Below are 17,542 nucleotides of genomic sequence, written 5' to 3' on the forward strand. Positions count from 1 at the left end.
TCTTTTTAGTTCATGATGGACGCATTTACCTCTAGGTGTATGGAGATCTACCTTATTTTTTTTTAAACAGCTGCCCATGAGTCTGCTCTACAGCTATGCCTTAATATGATCAGCTGTCCCCTGCTGTGGGACATTTTGGTTATTTGCAGTTTTTTTGTTTTGGTTTGTTTTTTTTTTTTTTTGCTATTATGGTCACAGTTATGATCAGCATCTTTGCTCATACCCTTAATCATCTCCTTAAAATAAATTCTTGGAAGTCCAATGACTGTGTTGAAGGAAATAAAGTCTTTTATGGCTTTCAGTGTGTGTTGCCAAAGCTCCTGGGTGATGTTTTTCCACTCAGGTTTTTTAATAACTTTGGAAGATCGCTAGTGCCTGTAGTTGAGGATTTTCCTCCGGGCTGGCTCCTTCTTTTCTTCTTGTATCCGTTTCTCTCTGATTCCTTGGGTGTGGTCACAGGGTTCTGGGATCCTGTTCTGGGGGATTTGGAATGGGAACCGTGCAAGTGGAAGGGAACATCACAAGATCCATGGAATAAATAGTAAGGGTGTGGGCACAGGCATGTGCTGGTCTAATCATATTTAAAACATAGTTTTGGGAAATTCACCTTGGACCACCCCACCTCTCATTCATCTCAATGCCATGGGCAGCACTTTGTGGCAGAGCATTGAAGAGGAGTTTGGGGCTAATTCCTTGGCTTAGGATCCAGTCTCAGTCCTTCCACCTGGCCTTGGGGTCTGGATCCTGTCCACCCTGTCCCTTCCTAGTCTCCACTATCCACACTCCAGTAACAGTGACCTTTTGCATTCATTGATCCCAAATGCTAAATTCGTTCCTGGTTCATGGCTTTCAGGTATGTGGCTTCCTGTACTGGAGGCACGCTTCCTTTCTTTTGCACTGAGGACAAGTTACTCAGCCCCTCTGTGCCTCAGTTCCCATATCTGTAAAACGAGGATAATGAGAGTACCCACCTAACAGGGTTGCTGTGAGGATCATATGTGGTGAGGATCATATCTATGAGCACTTAGGCTAACAGTTCCTAGCACACAGTCATTGTCACTGGGCTGGCTGGCTGGCCTCAGTGTACCACTCCACAAGGAAATGTTCCCTGACTCCCACTACCTACCCAGACCTCCTGGTTTTGGTTTATGCTCTTAGCCATCTGTCTCTCCTTCTTAGTGCTTACTGCTATTGTCACTAAATAAATCAGCATTAAAAAAAAAAAAAGTCTGACTCTTGCCTAAGACTCTAAACTCCGCTAAGGCAGGACCCACCTCTTTCTCCTTCACTATGTAAGAGTCGGTATGCGATCAGTATGTGCTCAGGGACTGAAAGAGACTGTCCTGCTACTTACTGCCCAGAGCCAAGTTCATCAGAAAGAACAACTCATGGTCCTCCCTGATGAACTCACCTGATTACCAAAGGGGTTTCCCAGTGGAGTGAGCCGAGGCATGACCAGTGTGTGACAGTGACCAGCGTCCCTCTGACCTTTCAAAGCCTGCTGCTCTTGGAGGCTGTTTGGTGTCCACCTTCTCAGTGGATGAAGGGCCAGCATTGTTTTTAAGTTTTAAGTTTCAGGGTGCCTGGCTGGCTCAGCCTGTGACTCTTGATCTTGGGGCCCTGAGTTCAAGCCCTGCATTGGGTGTAGAGATACCTTAAAAATAAAATATTTTTTTTCAAATTTAAATGTAGGAAATTTTTTAAAAAAGATTTTATTTATTCATCAGAGACACAGAGAGAGGCAGAGACACAGGCAGAGGGAGAAGCAGCCTCCCCAAAGGGAGCCCGATGTGGGACTTGATCCCAGGACCCTGAGATCATGCCCTGAGCCAAAGGCAGCTGCTCAACCGCTGAGCCACCCAGGCATCCCAAAAATAAAATCTTGAAGAAAATGTTTAAGTTTCTAATGCATATAGATCAAAACTTTAAAAAATTCAATTAAATGAAGTATTGGAGAATGAAAGGAGACTCACAGCCAGGGTTTCTCCGCCTGAGCACTATGACGCCCTGGGCCAGATAACCCTTTGCGGTGGGGCTGCCCTGTGCATTGTAGGGGTTTAGCAACATCCTGACTTTTATTATTAGACTCAACAGGCAAGATTACTCTATCGCGGGGCTGTGCAGGCTTCTGAACACTTGCCCTGGGTTTCTGTGCGCGTCCTGGAAGGGGACGCGGCGCTCCTGGGCCAGCGCCACCTGGGGGCCACACTCGGAGGAGCAGCAGACCCGGCTCTTGCCGACAGGGGGGCCCTGAGGCCCTGCCCAGGGTCCCTGTAAAATGTGCTGTTGAAGCACATTGAAAACTTTCAGGAACATTTCTGAGCCTTGCTTTTTCCCCACTTTCCTCTCCCCAGGTCACATGTACCAGATGATGTCATCCAGCCAGCTGCCCTTGAGGACCTGGAACACCCACTGTTAGCTGCCCCTTCCCACCCTGGTGATGCCTTCAGCCCCGTTTCCAGGGATCTGACGGCCCAGAGGTACAGTGGGGCCTGGGGCTGCATCTGGTGGTGGGAGCCGGGGCCCAGGCCTCGACGCTGGCCTCCCTCCCTCCCTGCCACCCTCCTCCCCCGGTCCCCTCCCCTGCAGCCCCACCTCTGCAGAGGTCTGCATGCCCTTCCTACACAGGGCCCCGTTCTCACCAGGAAGACCCTGCCCCAACGGGCATTTTAGAGATTTGTTCCCTTGTGATCTTCAGGGGCCCCTATTTAAAATAGAAGTCTTCTGGAAGAGAGGACGTGCTATTTATACCTTGCCAAAGAATGACTTAGCTGCCTCTGACCTCCTAGGACACGAGCGGGGTCGGCTGCTTGTTTTGTCTTCTGGCAGTGGTGGGAGAAGAGAGGAGCCAGCCGTCGGATGGGGAAGGGGACCCGGTCTTTGTGCCTTTGCTTGGCTAATGAGTTAGGCCAGGCGGTCTTCCCTCACCTGCCCTTCATGCCCCAGCCACCCCACAGCAATCACAGATGTCCAAGTACACTGTGCATAACCCCACTGGCTCTTACTCTGTGTAAACCAGGCTTGCTCAGAATCAGCCTCAGGATTTGGCTCAGATGCCAGTACATACACACATATCCTTCTCTCCCTAAACATACATGTTCCTCCCCACCCCACTCCTCTCTCTATATAAATATAGGTTTATATATATATATATACACACACACACACACACACACACTTTTCCAGTTTTATTGAGATTTAATTCACACATGACATCATAAGTTTAAGGTGTTAGACACAGACGTTTTAACTTATGTTTATATCACTAAAACAGTTCCCATTTGCAGTGTTGCATGGCACTAGGGAAATTGTGATGAACAGGCACTCCCATTTGACCCCGACCCAGGAAGCTGGTGGGACATACCCTCCCTTAGTGAAGCCTGGAAGGAGGCTGAGATCATCCTCATCCCCTCATTTTACAAGAGGGAGCCAAAAGGGCAAGGGGAAGCTCTCTGAGCATTGGATGCAGGAGGACTTGGCTGGGGGGGTTCTGTGGCTGCCGGAAGAACCAAAGTACCCTTGGGGCTTGGTCAGTGTTTCTGAACACTGAGGCTGTGTTTTATTTTTTGTTTTATTTTTTATTTATTTATTTTAAAGATTTTATTTATTCATGAGACACAGAGAGAGAGAGAGAGAGAGAGAGAGAGAGAGAGGCAGAGACAGAGGAAGAGGGAGAAGCAGGCTCCATGCAGGGAGCCTGATGTGGGACTCAATGCCGGGTCTCAAGGATCACTCCCTGGACTGAAGGTGGCGCTAAACCACTGAGCCACCCGGGGTGCCCTGTATTTTATTTTTTTAAAGATTTTATTTATTCATTTGACAGAGCACAAGCAGGGGGAGCAGCAGAGGGAGAGGGAGAAGCAGGCTCCCCACCGAGCAGGGAGCCCAATGTGGGCCTCGATCCTAAGATCCTGGGATCATGACCTGAGCTAAAGACAGACACTTAACCGACTGAGCAACTCAGGTACCCCTGGAGGCTGTATTTTAAATGATGTGTCCCGGACCTATAGCCACCATGTGGAGCATGTCCCATCGTGTGTCCCTGTACATCCTCCAGACACCCGAGGAAGTGAGAGGTTCTGTTACAGACCCCTTTGCCCTTCTACATACGAGCAGACTGAGGCTCAGTTCCATGTACGTGTTCAAGGGCACAGAGCTGGTGAGCAGCAGCAGAGCTGGGATTTGAAGCAGATTCAGCTTGCATGCCAAAGCCTTTGGTCTGAACTTCACTGACTGTGGGTAAAGCCAGTTTTCTTCCTCTCACGACGCTTGGGGCTTTGCCTGCATCACTGGCCTCTTCCAAGGCCAAGGAAGATGACGCATTGTAGCGAAGCTGTGTCACCTCTCACCATGACCAAGAATGATCACAGGGTACAGGAAGGAACCAGTGGTTAAGCACAGATCTAATCAGTGCTGAGAACTTGGCCAGCTTTCTGGCTTTATTCCCCAGTAGACAGATTCAGGTGGAGTTCCAAGAGCGGCTCTGGCCTGGCCAGTGTTATTGAACATGTGTCTGGAGTTGCATTGTCTTGGTTTTACTGGAAATTAATAGAAAAGAGGCAGTGCTGATAGGAGCAGGGATTGGTCTGGCTTTGGTCACCAGCTGCTTCCACACAATACTCCTTATTCGTTTCTTCCATATTTGCGACTTTGCCTCTTTCTAAGATTTATTTGTAACCCCAAAGCCAATACTTATGGTTCTTTCATGGGCATTTGTGAACATGTGTAGAGCAGCAAATAAATAGATAAAAAAAAAAAAAAAAAAAAAAACTCAGAGTTGCCTGGGGCCCTTGCTCCCCACTGAGGTAGAGCAAGCATGGCCTTGTCTGAGAGCAGCTCTCATACTGTACACAAGTGTCCTTCATGGTGGGTTCAGGGCCACGGTTTCTGTAATGTAGTTTTTGCTCATGCCCCCAAACGTCACGGTGAAGTGCTGGGTAGTGCATTTTAGTGCAAGAAGGCTGTGGTGTGCCTTCTGTTGAAAATTCTTCTGTTAGTTAAGCTTCATTTGGGCATAAGTGATAATGGTGTTGGCTGTGAAGTCAATGATGTACATTAAATAACGTGTTTTCACACAGAAATGCACATAAAATAGGTACATATTGAACAGTTGACAAAAGTATTGTGACCAGAGGCTTGCAGGAACCCAGCCCAGCATAACCGCTAGGAACAGAGGTTCAGAACTGGCTAATTCGGCATCTGTGACGACTTTATAGAATGTAGCCACTGTGAGTAATAGGAATCAGCTGCACCTGATCTTGTTGATCCAGTCCACAGGCTTAACTATGAAGGGCATTCTGGGGGCGCGGTGGCTGCTGTTCAGCTCAGCTGTGGCCCTATTGCCCCTCCCCACCCATGTTAGCCTGTTGGGGCTGCTGTAACAAAGCACCACAGACCAGGGGACTCACAGATCTGGAGGCTGGGCGTCCATCTCGGTGGTTAGTGAGGACTCTTCCATATTGCAGACTTCTCACTGTGTCCTCATGTGAGGGAACAGGCCGAGGAGCTCTGTGGGGTCTCCTTTATAAGGGCACTAACACTAATCCCATTTGTAGGGATTCTCAGGACCTAGTTGCCCCCCGAAAGGTCCCACCCTTTAATTCCAACACACTGGGGATAAGGATTCCAGTTTGTGGATTGAGGGAGACACACACATTCAGACAGAGCACCACCTTCAGATCCTCCTTGGTGTCCTGCTGAGAGTAGGGGCAGGAGAGGCAGAGGGCCAGGCAGGGGGAGGCTGTGACAGGCCCTTCTAGAGGTTTGTTCCCCCAGGAGCTGTGTTGGTACTTCAAATTTAAAAAATGAATTTAAACTAAAATTTCAAAATTAAACTTAAATTACATTTTCAAAATTAAATTTCAAATTTGAAAATTAAATTTAAAAATTGAAAATTAAAAATTTCAAAATCTAAGTTAAAATTTCAAAATTAAAATTTCAAGATTTAAGTTTCAAAAAAATGTTTTAAGTGGGGCTGGAGGGTTTGCTTTAAGCCACTCTTGTTCCCTCCCTCCAGTTGCCTGTCAATTTTCTTGTTGCCATGTCCTTCCTTTACAAGACGTCTTCTCCCTGAATAGGGAAGAAGAGAGATGGCACCCCCATCTCAGGCAATCCTCAGCTACAATGGAAGGGATTTGGAAACACCCCCTCTCTTCTATTAGAGCCACTGGAGGATGTCAAAACTTGCTTCTTTCTCAGGAAAGAGCCTGTGAACCTGCTTTAACTGGTTGAGCTTCCCTTTTTGCCATTGGCTTCCCGGGGTCCAGACCTTTGAGAACATTCTGCAAATGACTGCATTGTCCATGGCCACTTATATTCCCATCTGTTCAGTATTTTCAAAAACATTTTTCAAGCCGTATAATTGTTTAAATGCAACCTTCCAGCTGTACCACATTATTAAACAGAGTAGAATGGGGCATTCTGGCTACGTCCCAGAACCTCCTGTGCTTTTCCGTTAGGAATCCAAGCAGAGGAGGGTCTCTCTAGACCTCGAGGCCTTCCCTGGGCACACCGCTGGGAAGCTGCTCACCTGACTCATGGCCGTGGAGGCCAGACTTCAGTGTGCATCAGAATTAACCCGGTTAGAGCACAGGTGGCTGCCCCACTCTTAGAATTTCTGATTTGGGAGGTCTGGAGTGCAACCCAAGACTCTGCATTCTGGAAAGTTCCCAGGTGATGGTGGTGCTGGTCTGGGGTCCACACCTGGAGAACCACGGGGTGAAGCAGTCCTGTCCCAAAGTTGTTCTCCTCCTTCTGGGTATCGGCAGCTCCACAGGATTGGAGACATCTGCCCCGGCTGGTGGCTAAAGTTTCTGATTTCCACCGTCGGACAGAGGAGCCAGGAGCAGAGGTGGCTCCTGCCCAGTGTCCGAGCCTCACTAGAGAGTTAGTTTCCAAGTTCAGAAACTTCAGAATTTTCTGAAGTTGAAAGTACAGGGGATTCACACTGACTTACAGCTTCTGTTTTTCCTCTTGCTCCCAAATCATGTGGTTTATTTTGGCGGCATCTGTTTGCACCAAAAGATTTTCAGCTGTGGGTATGCATGAGCGGGTTCAGCTGCCTCACAGAGCTTAGCTGAAGCTTTCCTTAAGGAAGTACCTTATTAAGAACAGAATGACAGAGTGAAATTATTTTTTTTTTTATTTAGAAAAGGAATCATCTAAAAAATAAAAAATAAAAATAAATAAGTAAATAAAAGAAAAGGAATCATCCAGGCGTACCTGGGTGGCTTAGTTGGTTAAGCGTCCAGTTCTTGATTTTGGCCCCAGCTATGATCTCAGGGTCATGAGATTGAGCCCCATGTCTGTCTCTGCACTCAGTGGGGAGTCCACTGAGATTCTCTCTCTCTCTTTCCCTCTGCCCCTCCCCCCAGCTCTCTCAAATCAATAAATCTTTTTTTTTTTTTAAAGAAAAGGGATTACTCAAAGATCTCTAAATAACAGAATTCCAAAAAAATTAGAAATAAATATCAGAATTGCTTTGTGCCATTTAAACGGTATATGGTAAAGGAACATGCTGACAAATCCAGTTGACGTACCCGGTACCCAGTAGGCTGAGTAAATTGGGGTGCATCTTCATGCTTGGTCAGGGCCTTTGAGTTTCCAGTCCAACCGGCTACTATGAGGTAGAAGCACACAAATTGCCACCTTGGCAATGTTCAAATATTGACAATTTCATATTTCAAACGAACACAGGATTTTGTTCTTGCGTTTTGGTTTCTCATGGGCCTTGAGCAGCATTAACTGTGTAGGTAGATTTTTACTTTCTGAATAAATCACTGAATCTTGGATATCTGAGGTCAGTTTCTTCTTGCCCTCTGCCTCCCACTCTCTGTAACCAGGGCCCGGGAGGGTGCAGAAGGAATCCCACGCCAGGAAAGAGGACCCACAGAGCCACTGGTGACTGTAGCGACAACTAATGACCCAGATCAGAGGCCCTCGCATAGTTTTGGGATGGCGCTTATGACCTTTCCTCTCCTCACCAGACCAAGTTTTGCTTGGGTCAAGCTTAAATGTAATTTCCCTTCTCTGAGCACAGGTGTGCTCTGCAGAGGGAGGGAGGGTAGTAAGAACGTGCTGGGAAGGAGCTCATAGGCCAGTTCAGGGTTAACTGTGTGGAGCCAGCCCCCCGCTGGACGTGTGAAGGTCAGCGATGTTTGGGGGCCCTTCACACTCTGGCCTGGGCTGGGTTTCACATGCTGGTTTATCTCAAGGGACACTGAAATAGCTCGATGGGCCTGCCTTGGGGTTTCCAGCCAATTTGCAAGCCTGTCTGGGCACCTCGGATTCAGGCTTTGCTGCTTTGCAAAGGCTGCGTGTCAGAGGAGCCTGCTGTATCTCCTGTCACCCAGACTCGTCTTATCAAAGCACGTGCCTCTGCTGGCCTGCTCTCCAGTGCCCTGACCCACTAAGCTTAGCTCTCCGGAGCAGCGGCAGCCGAGTACTTTCTTCCCTCTAGCTTACATCTGACTTTCCATGTGAGCCGAGTCCTTGGCCTTAGCTCTCGCCCTGTGACGTGATCGTGTGCACTTGGGGGATTCAAGAAGGAAAAATCAAGAGCCTGCAAGGAAGGGTCGTTGTGCTAATACCTTCCAGATGGTGATATGAAATGGAAGATAAGATGCTGTCGCCCATCTGGCCCGACAGGACGTGACGTGTTCGGTCTGGATCTTAGGGGTGTTATCGCCTCCGTGACAGCCAGGTCACTCTGTTGTTTGTCCTTGGACAGGGGCTTAATTTGGCGACTCCAGCTGATCTCTGAAATGCAGTTCGCTGTCAGGTCCATAGGGGACCTGCCAGGAGGGACTCAAGCCCTGACCAGGGAGTCAACAGGCGACAGTTAGTGACAGCATCTCACCACGGTGGGACTTGCGGGCTGTCAGGCTGAACTCAGGCCCTGCATCGACATTGTCCGTGTTTCTTGGGTCTGGAGTGGGTGGAAACGGCATCTGAGGGGCTGGCTCGCCAGTTACCGTTTGTGAGGACCTCGGCAAGTGGCAAACTCTGACCACTAGTAATGGCTTTCCAGGGATCTGTGTCCCAAAGAATTCTAAGGTCCCGTCCAGCTGGACCTAGCAGGGAAAAAAACAATGCCACCATCAATAAGTCACATGTGTCTGCTGGAAGTATGGTGGCTTCTGTCTTCTGTTTAACGCTTCTCTTTAACACAAAAGGCTTAAATTAAATCAACATTTCCGTCATCTTCCAAAAATATCAACATGCTGCGACTTTGAATGCAGCTCTTTGTTCATCCACTAAGGCTTGGGAAACATTGGGTAACTCCTTAAATGGGCAGAGGGGTCTCAGAGTGTGCCTAGGAAGGCCTTCACGTGTCTTACCCCGAGCCCATTTTGTAGGAGAAGAGATGAAGGCCAGAGAACAGACACGCCTGGCATAAGTGACGCGAGAATACAGGTGTGAGGTCCTTGTCTCCGGGCCCTGGCCTTCTCTGGGCTGGTTCGGTGCCCATCCAGGAGTTCGCCCTGAGGGCTGGCAGGGGCACTGGCCGTGGCTGAGGGCCCAGCTCCCTGACGATGATGTCTCGGGTGGGCCCCTGCTGGTCAGGGGGGCTAGGGTGGACGTGGGGGCTGGCGCAGAGGGGCTGAACTGTGCCCACCTGCTTCTCATCTCTGCTCTAGCAACGCCGCCCTCCGGCAGCTCAGGGGAGTGGGGTACAGAGATCTCCGCGCCAGGGAAGCTCTAGACCTTGGGGTCTAGAACCAGGGCCTGGCTTCATGCCACCCAGACAATGACCCAGGGCCCTGTGCTTATCTCAGTGCTCTGCTGTCACCGTCCTGAAATTCTCGATGCTTCTGCAACGTGGGGCTCTGCATTTTCACTTTGCATTCACTTACATTCCACTTTGCTGGCAAATTAGGTTGCTGGTCCTGCCTCCGACTCCTGATTGATTCTGATTTTCAGAATATGGCACAGTTGTCCTGCTGTTAGTGGCCTTTGTGCTGGGGAGGCCATGGAGGCAGGGAAGGAGCTGCCGCCATGTGTTGCCGAGCACTTTCCATGTCCTGGGCTCTGTGCTGGGGGCCAGAGAAGCCACAGTGGCCGCCCCAAGACTTTGGGAGGGGAGCAGGACACCCTAGCTGAAAACAGGTCAGAGGCCCAGCCCAGCTTGGCCGTGCAGGGTGGGCATAGTTACCCCCACCTGGGCTGGGGCTCCTTGTTGTGGTGACACCTCAGGAGGACTCTGGGGTGGGCTGGAGGGGCCTGTGAGAGGGTGGCATTCAGGGGCAGGGTGTGCTTGAGCCCAGGCACAGAAGCAAGAAGCTGCCAGGAACATCAGGGGATTGGCTTGGTGGGGTTAGAGCAGGGAGAGGGAGAGGATGCGCCTAGGAGGGGACAGGATGGAGAGGGGGCACGGGAGCCAGTGTAGGAGGCCAGGGAGTCTTCCCACCTGGATTCCTACGGCTGCGGAAAGTTTCAGGCAAGACCAGGACCTTATCAGAACTCGGGCTGGGTCATCCTGGTGACCGTGGGGCTCAATGTGAGGGGACGGAGGAGGCAGGACAGCAGGATGTGCAGAAGCCTGGCTTGGAGAGGTGGTGGCCCCCGGCAGCAGAGAGAGGTGGCCTGGGACAGAGTTTCCAGAAGGAGGAGGTGACTCAGCAGGAAGGGGTGATGGAGAGGCAAGGATAGTCCCAGCTTCTGGTACTGCACCGAGTCACCAGCTGCTTCCCTGTTGGGGCCTGACGTCCCTGACCCCTGGGGATGGGCCAAGAGAGTGGTGGCCACATTCCTAACAGAGCAGTTGACTCATTTGTCCTGTACGTCCTGAGAGCCCAGTGCAGGAAGGGGGTGGCCCCGGGTGGTGGGGCCAGCAGAGGGCAGGGTGGAGGCCCAGGAGCCACGGCCTCCAGGCTGACAGGGGCTGCAGGGCTGAGGGGACACCCCTCCCCCAACACACACACCGAGTTCTCAGTGAGGGCAAATGCCTGTCACCTGTGAGCACCCTCATCAGTGGTGTGACTGTCACCGTGCTTCACCCTGCGGGTCTGGCTTTGCTCTTAGGCTGCAGACCCTGGGCAGTGTCTCCCCTCCCGTCTGCCCGGGCTTTCAAAGACAGCTATCTTTCCTTGGCGCTTTGGTAGGGTACCTTAATGTAGCAGAACCACAGATTCTATCACCTGTCTTCAGTCTGCATTAAATAAAGTCTTCATGGGGTGTGCGCAGAGGGAGCTCGGCCAGCATGATTTCTTTAGGAAACTAAGTTTTAGACGAGTAGTTTGAGTTTGTCAGTGGCCTGTTCGCTGCTTAGGAATATGAGTGAGTGTAAGCTTTCCAAGTGTGAAAATGGTTCTTTACGGAGCTTAAAAGCCCCCAATAGTTTGGCATTATTCTTTTTGAATCATGTCTTTATAAAATATATTTTTTCAACCACTGTCCAGTTGTTATAAATCAGTTTGGACAGGCGAGGTGTCACTGTGCCTGTAAACCCACTTTGTGGTTTCGCCAAGTTCTGTCCAACACACTCGCTGTCATCTTTGTTCACGTGTGGATCGGCCTCCCATGGTTGTTACTCTCTGGTCTCTGTTTTTCTCTTTGTTTCTGTGGGGTTCAGGGAAGAAGGCAACGTGGGTTTCAGCTCTGCCTCTGCTTCTGACCCCCACCCCCGGCTTGGTCACAGCCAGCTGGGAGACCCCAGCCTCCCTCTGCCTGGGTACCGAGGGCTCACGTGGGCGGCCTGGCCAGTCGTCGGAGGCTAGCTACGTGGCCTTGCTAAGTGACCTCGGCCCTCAGAGCCTGTGTCCTTCTCTGTAAAGCAGAGATGGTGACATTTGCCTCAAAGGGTTGTGGTGATGGTTGTTTGAGGTCATGGATGTGAAGTGCTTGGTGCTGGACATGCTGAATGGGGCACCCAACATAAGGCACCCAGGACGGGGTACATGGGACTGGGTGTGCCCTCTGGGCACCCAGGATGGGGTACACAGGACCAGGTACACTCTGCTGGGCACCCAGGATGGTGTACATGGGACCAGGTGCGCCCCGCTGGGTACCCAGGATGGGGTACACGGGACCAGGTGCACCCTGCTGGGCACCCAGGATGGGGTACATGGGATCTGGCACACAGTGCTGGGCACCCAGGACGGGTTACACGGGACCAGGTGCGCCCCACTGGGCACCCAGGTCGGGGTACACGGGGCCGGGTACGTCCCACTGGGCACCCAGGATGGGGTACACGGGACCAGGTGCACCCTGCTGGGCACCCAGAATGGGGTACATGGGATCTGGCACACAGTGCTGGGCACCCAGGATGGGGTACACGGGACCAGGTGCGCCCCATTGGGCACCCAGGACGGGGTACACGGGACCAGGTGTGCCCCGCTGGGCACCCAGGACCGGACATACAGGACTGAGCTCCCAGCAAGGCTGAGTTTCTGCTGTTTTTGTGGCTGTTGCTTAGTGATACGAAGCCGAGGTGTGGAGGCTGAGGAATTGCTGGCTTGGTATGGCCAAGGGGCATTTCTTTGATGTGGGCTCTGAGGGCAGCCCACCTGGCAGGAGCAGAGCAGGTGGGGGACCTGGGGGGAGATAAGCACCCACTAAGAGTGACAGGGATTTGGGGCAAGCATATGAATTCTCCCAGTGTGTTGAGTGTGGGGCGCCCACGACAACTGTCCCCCAGACTAGGAAGCCAACCATGCAGGGGGAGTTGGAGGGGATGGAGATCAGTGGAATATGATTGACCCCGCAACCCAAGTGTCCTGCGTTGCTGCAGGCTGGGGGCTTCCTGCAGGTGTTTACACTCAGAGGGAAGAAGCAAGTCCTCTACCAGAGGCTGGGAAACCTCACACCCTGGTTCGACCTCAGGCCTGGCTTCGGCTCTGGGTGCTGAGTCACATAATGCCAGCTGGGCCACCTTGGGCCCCGCCAGCTTCCCTGTGGGCAGCAGTGTGGACAGCTGGAGAGAGGCTGGGAGGGCCAACCCACCCTGAAAACCGTTCCCGAGCTTTAGCCTGTGGGCGGCATTGATAGTCTTGCTTTTTGCCAAAGGAGAAACTCAGACCTGCTTGAGCTCTTTGCTTGAGAGTGTGTTTGCAGGTGGCTGTCCCCCCACCCCCTTCAGAGGGGCGGTGGGCAGGCCTCTCTGCCCTCCAGGCATTTCCCTGGATGTCCAGCAGGGGGCACTCACCCACTGAAGGTGGACCTCGCTCTCCTGTAGATCTCTGTGCCACCCCTGGCCCCCCCACCCAAGGGGTCCCCACGCATCCCTGGTGCAGGTTCCTCGGTTACTGGTCAGCCTTTTGGCCTTGGCCTTTCCCAGCCTTGGATTTTGGGGGTGTATCCCAGCGAGTTGGCAAAGCTGAATTGTAGTTGTCAATTCACAGAGTTCATTGCCTATAAAAAAATGATCAGAAGTGATCATACAGAAGTCCTGTCGCCGAAATCAAAGAAGACAATTCACAGAGTGTGTTGAGCACCCACACTGCCTCCATCAAAGAAATGCCAGGTTCTGCTAGAGCCTAACACAGGGGGGCATTCATGACTGGCCGGGAGTGAGGGGGGTGCCTCTGCTGTGTCTAAGCAAAGGCCCTGGGGGAACAGGGCAGGGATCGAGGAAGCAGTGTGCAGGGTCTTTAAATAGCCCATTCCATGTGCCTAGGGTGGGCTGGGGGGGCGGTGAGGGGGGCTGATGAATGTGCCATTAATGAGCCAAGTTCCACTGGGAATAATTCTCCCTTTGTGTCTCCCAGCACCTCCCCAGCTGCTGCCTGTACGGATCTGGTTCCCCGAGCCTCAGAACATGTGTCTTTGCCTCCTGCCCCAGCTGGTGATGGACTAGAAGCTTCCACTCTCTCCCCCAAGGGGCCAGCCAAGGACTTAAGCAGGTAGGGTATCAAGCTTTCCCTCCACGGTTGCTGCCCCTGGAGAGGAGGGGTCTGGTGGTCTCTGCCCCCTAGGCCCTGGAGTGAGCCGCATTTGGGATGGCACCAGCAAGATGTGGACAATTTGGATCTGTGATGCCATAAATAATCATTTGGGCTGTAGTCAATCTGAGGTGTACTCCTGCAGGCAAGTGTCCACATAACAGTGGGAATATCCTGCATGAGCAAGCAGATTATCAGGGCTCTCCAGAGAAAAAGAACCAGTAGGATGTGTATATATATACATAGATGGAGAAATTTATGTCAAGGACTTGGCTCATGTGAATATGGAGACTGGCAAGTCTTCACTGTGCAGGGGTGGCCGGCAGGCTGGAGAGCCAGGCCTGAAGCTGCCGCTCCTGTCTGGAGGCCACCTGCTGCCATAATCCCTCTTCCGCTGGGGACCGAGGGCCTCACTTATTCACTCATTGATTTCTATCAACATGGACTCATGGTTATCTATTTTATACCTTGGGTCATAATATAAGACTATTTTTCTTTACTCTTTATTTTTTTGCCCACCTTGTTTTAGCTTTGGCCATTGGGCCTCTGACTCCTAGGGCTTCACTTTGAGAGGGTCCAGAAGGCCCAAGGCCAATTAGAGATACGATCAGATTTGCATTTTTATTTTTAAATTTTATTTAAATTCAATTTACCATATAATATAACAGCCAGTGCTCATCCCATCAAGTGCCCTCCTTAGTGCCCATCACCCAGTCACCCCATTCTCCCACCTACCTCCCCTTCTGCAACCCTTTATGTCCCGGAGTTAGGGGACTCTAATGGTTTGTCTTCCTCTCTAATTTTCCCCCAGTTTCCCCTCCTTTCCTTGTGGTCCCTTGCACTGTTTCTTATATTCCGTGTATGAGTGAGACATATGATGATTGTCTTCCATATGATGATTGCCCTTCTCCAGTTGACTTATTTCACTCAGCATAATATCCCTTGGATGTAAATGGTGGGTATTCATCCTTTCTAATGGCTGAGTAATATTCCATTGTATAAACAGGCCACATCCTCTTTATCCATCATCTGTCAAAGGACATCGTGGCTCCTTCAACAGTTTGGCTATTGTGGACAGAGCTACTGTGAACATTGGGGTTCAGGGGTCCCATGAGTTCACCACATCAGTAGTGCATTTGCTGGGTCGTATTTTTAACTTCTTAAGGAACCTCCACACTGTTTTCCAGAGTGGCTGCACCAGCTTGCATTCCTACCAACAGTGTAAGAGAGTTCCCCTTTCTCCACATCCTCAGGGCAGGCCTGGTTTCAGGACTGACCAGGGCCCCTGTATCCTGAGGCTCTGTGTCCTGCCCAGTAGGCCAGGATGGGGCCAGGTGTGGCCGTGGTTCCGTCACCTGACTTCTGCCCTCCACTGCACCTGCAGGCTGTTGCCAGCTTCTCTCTCTCTCTCTCTGGCTGCTTTCAGCCACGGGGCTGTGACCTAGATCCACGGATCCAAATAAAACTTGTCTTTGCCCCTCCGGTGGGTCCCTGGAGGTTTTCAAATTAAGTTTCAAAAATGCACAGATGAAAATTTCATTTTGCTGAAATGGAAGTTGTTTTTGAACGAGCCTGGGCCAGAGTCTGAGGTCGGTACTGGTTTCGGGGTTCAGAGGTCCATCCTGCCTCCGTTCCCATTTCCAGCCAGGCTTTTTCTGATGGAGGAGGGCATGTGTTTTCGCTGTGTGCAGGCAGGGCGCGGTCCTCCCCCCGCCCCCCACCTCTGTGGCTTGGCCTTTCCGTCTTTGGGCTTGGAGGGGAGTGGCAGGGCAGCAAGACCCGGGGGCACATCTTATTACGAAGTCGACAGATGTTCTGTTCTTGCAAGCATGCTGGGCGACTTCCTGCTGCCTCCTTCTGGCTCTAATGGCTGCTGTGGAAATGATGACACAGCCCCACCTTCCCCGCGCAAATGGCTTGTCTCCGGGTTTTCACACTCCTTCCCTCCCCCTACACCCGCTGGTGATCATTAGGACACAAGCCTTTGGGAGAACAGATGTGACTTTGAGAGAGGCCTGGTGGGGGAGAGAGAGCTTCATGTCTGACCCTGCCTGAAGCAAAGAGCTTGTCCTGGGAGGTTCACTGTCTGCTGCGACGGCCAGGCTTTGGGCCTGCCTTCTGCCTCCAGCCCTGCCCTCAGCAAACCCCCAAATTTTTTGATTTTCGAAGATGGTCTGGAGAGCATCATGTAGTGATGAGTTGAGCTCCAGGAGGCTGAAGCCAGGCAGGGAGTCACAATAAAGAATTTCTAGCAAGGCAGGTCCAAAGCCCTCACTCATGCCAAGGCTGCCACAGCTGACCATGTGTTTTTGGACCCTCGGGAGGCTTGTGCCAAAGAGCCCAGTGTGTTGGCACATGGGCCAGGTGGGTGTGAGCCTGAGCAAACTACATCCCTGTTCAGAACTGACCTGCCAGTGGCCTGCGGGGGACCGCAGGAGTTGATAACTTGAAAGCCTGGCCAAGGGCTGCCTGGATAGATCTGGAAGGAAAGAGATGGGAAAAACAGCTTCTTGCAAGGAGGAAGTAGTTCCATGCGGATGTAGGAGGCACAGGGCACAGCACCCCTAAGAAATGCTGCCCTGAACTCCAGCCTGGGTTGGGGCAGGCAGGTGGCCTCCTTGGCTCACAGGTGAGATGTCCTGTGGCCCCTGGCTGCATTGGGCAGCCCTAATTTGCTCGCATCTCTCTATCCACACTTCTCCCAGACTTAAGAGATCTTCCTGGTGCTGGAGGGAGTACATGTCCCCCTGGCCCCCCCTAGGTGGTGCCCACCCTCTTCCATGCAGGTTAGAGACGTGAACCCCTTGAAAAATGCCGCACATCCTTGCACTCAGAGCCCGTACGCCTGCCGGGTCACAGCTCAGTGGTTAGTTTTGTAGGCGGGGTCAGGGCCATCCTCTCTGTTTTCAGGATGTCGGGTTGCTGCTGCTGTCAACAAGGTGCTGTGCGGAGTAGATGTGAGTCTAATCCTGCTCGACCCTTATTTACGTAAGCCACATGTCATTAAATGCATTCTCCTGCCTGAAAGGCCACTTTAAAAAAAATTATTTATTTATTTGAAAGAGAGCAAGAGCGACAAGGAAAGGGAGAGAGAATCAGAAGCAGGCTCTACACTGAACACAGAGCCCAACGTGGGGCTTGATCCCAGAACCCAGAGATCATGACCTGAGCTGAAACTGAGACGTGGATGCTCAACCGACCAGGCCGCCCAGGCAACCCCTGAAAGAGCACTTCTTCCAGGGCAGACTGGGCATGGATGTGCTGTAGAGTAGCACGCTCCTGGCGCGCTGAGCATAGGCCAGCCCTCCTGGGGCCTCTGTCTCCTGAGGGGGCCGGTGTTTGGGTGGCTGCACAGGCCTGCTGGAAGCTCCACCTTGCCGGCTTCAGCAGAGGAACAGGGTGAGGGGAGGCCGTTACCACAGCAGCAGAGGCAGTAGAAGGTGGCAGCCTCTGTATGTGCAGAGCAGGTGTGGCGAGACGGGACCCAGGACCCTAACTGTGTCATTTCTTTTCCCTCCTTAGGGAAGGAGAGTGGGCAGCTGGGGGGGGGGGGGGGGCTTCTCTGGAGCACAGCTGGGAGAAACTGCAGAGCTTCAGCTCTGTGACCCCAGCTGGACTGGAGCCCTGGGACCCCGAGAGCAGCCTGGAAGGGAGTCCGACAC

At 51.9% G+C, this 17,542-nt stretch overlaps 1 protein-coding gene across 16 annotated transcripts in view; it reads left to right on the forward strand.

Moving 5' to 3' along the window:
* The window catches only part of TACC2 (transforming acidic coiled-coil containing protein 2), a 212,078-nt gene that overhangs the window by 102,808 nt on the left and 91,728 nt on the right, over positions 1-17,542 (forward strand). For 14 of the 16 annotated variants that reach the window (XM_049103382.1, XM_049103376.1, XM_049103386.1 and 11 more), the window contains 2 exons: positions 2,355-2,480; positions 13,707-13,841. In XM_049103382.1, coding sequence (XP_048959339.1) covers positions 2,355-2,480; positions 13,707-13,841 — 261 coding nt within the window. The remainder of the gene's footprint in view (positions 1-2,354; positions 2,481-13,706; positions 13,842-17,542) is intronic. The other 2 variants (XM_049103388.1, XM_049103395.1) reach the window with 1 other exon arrangement.

Source organism: Canis lupus, chromosome 28, assembly GCF_003254725.2.
Source record: "Canis lupus dingo isolate Sandy chromosome 28, ASM325472v2, whole genome shotgun sequence".
NCBI classification, from domain to species: Eukaryota; Metazoa; Chordata; class Mammalia; order Carnivora; family Canidae; genus Canis; species Canis lupus.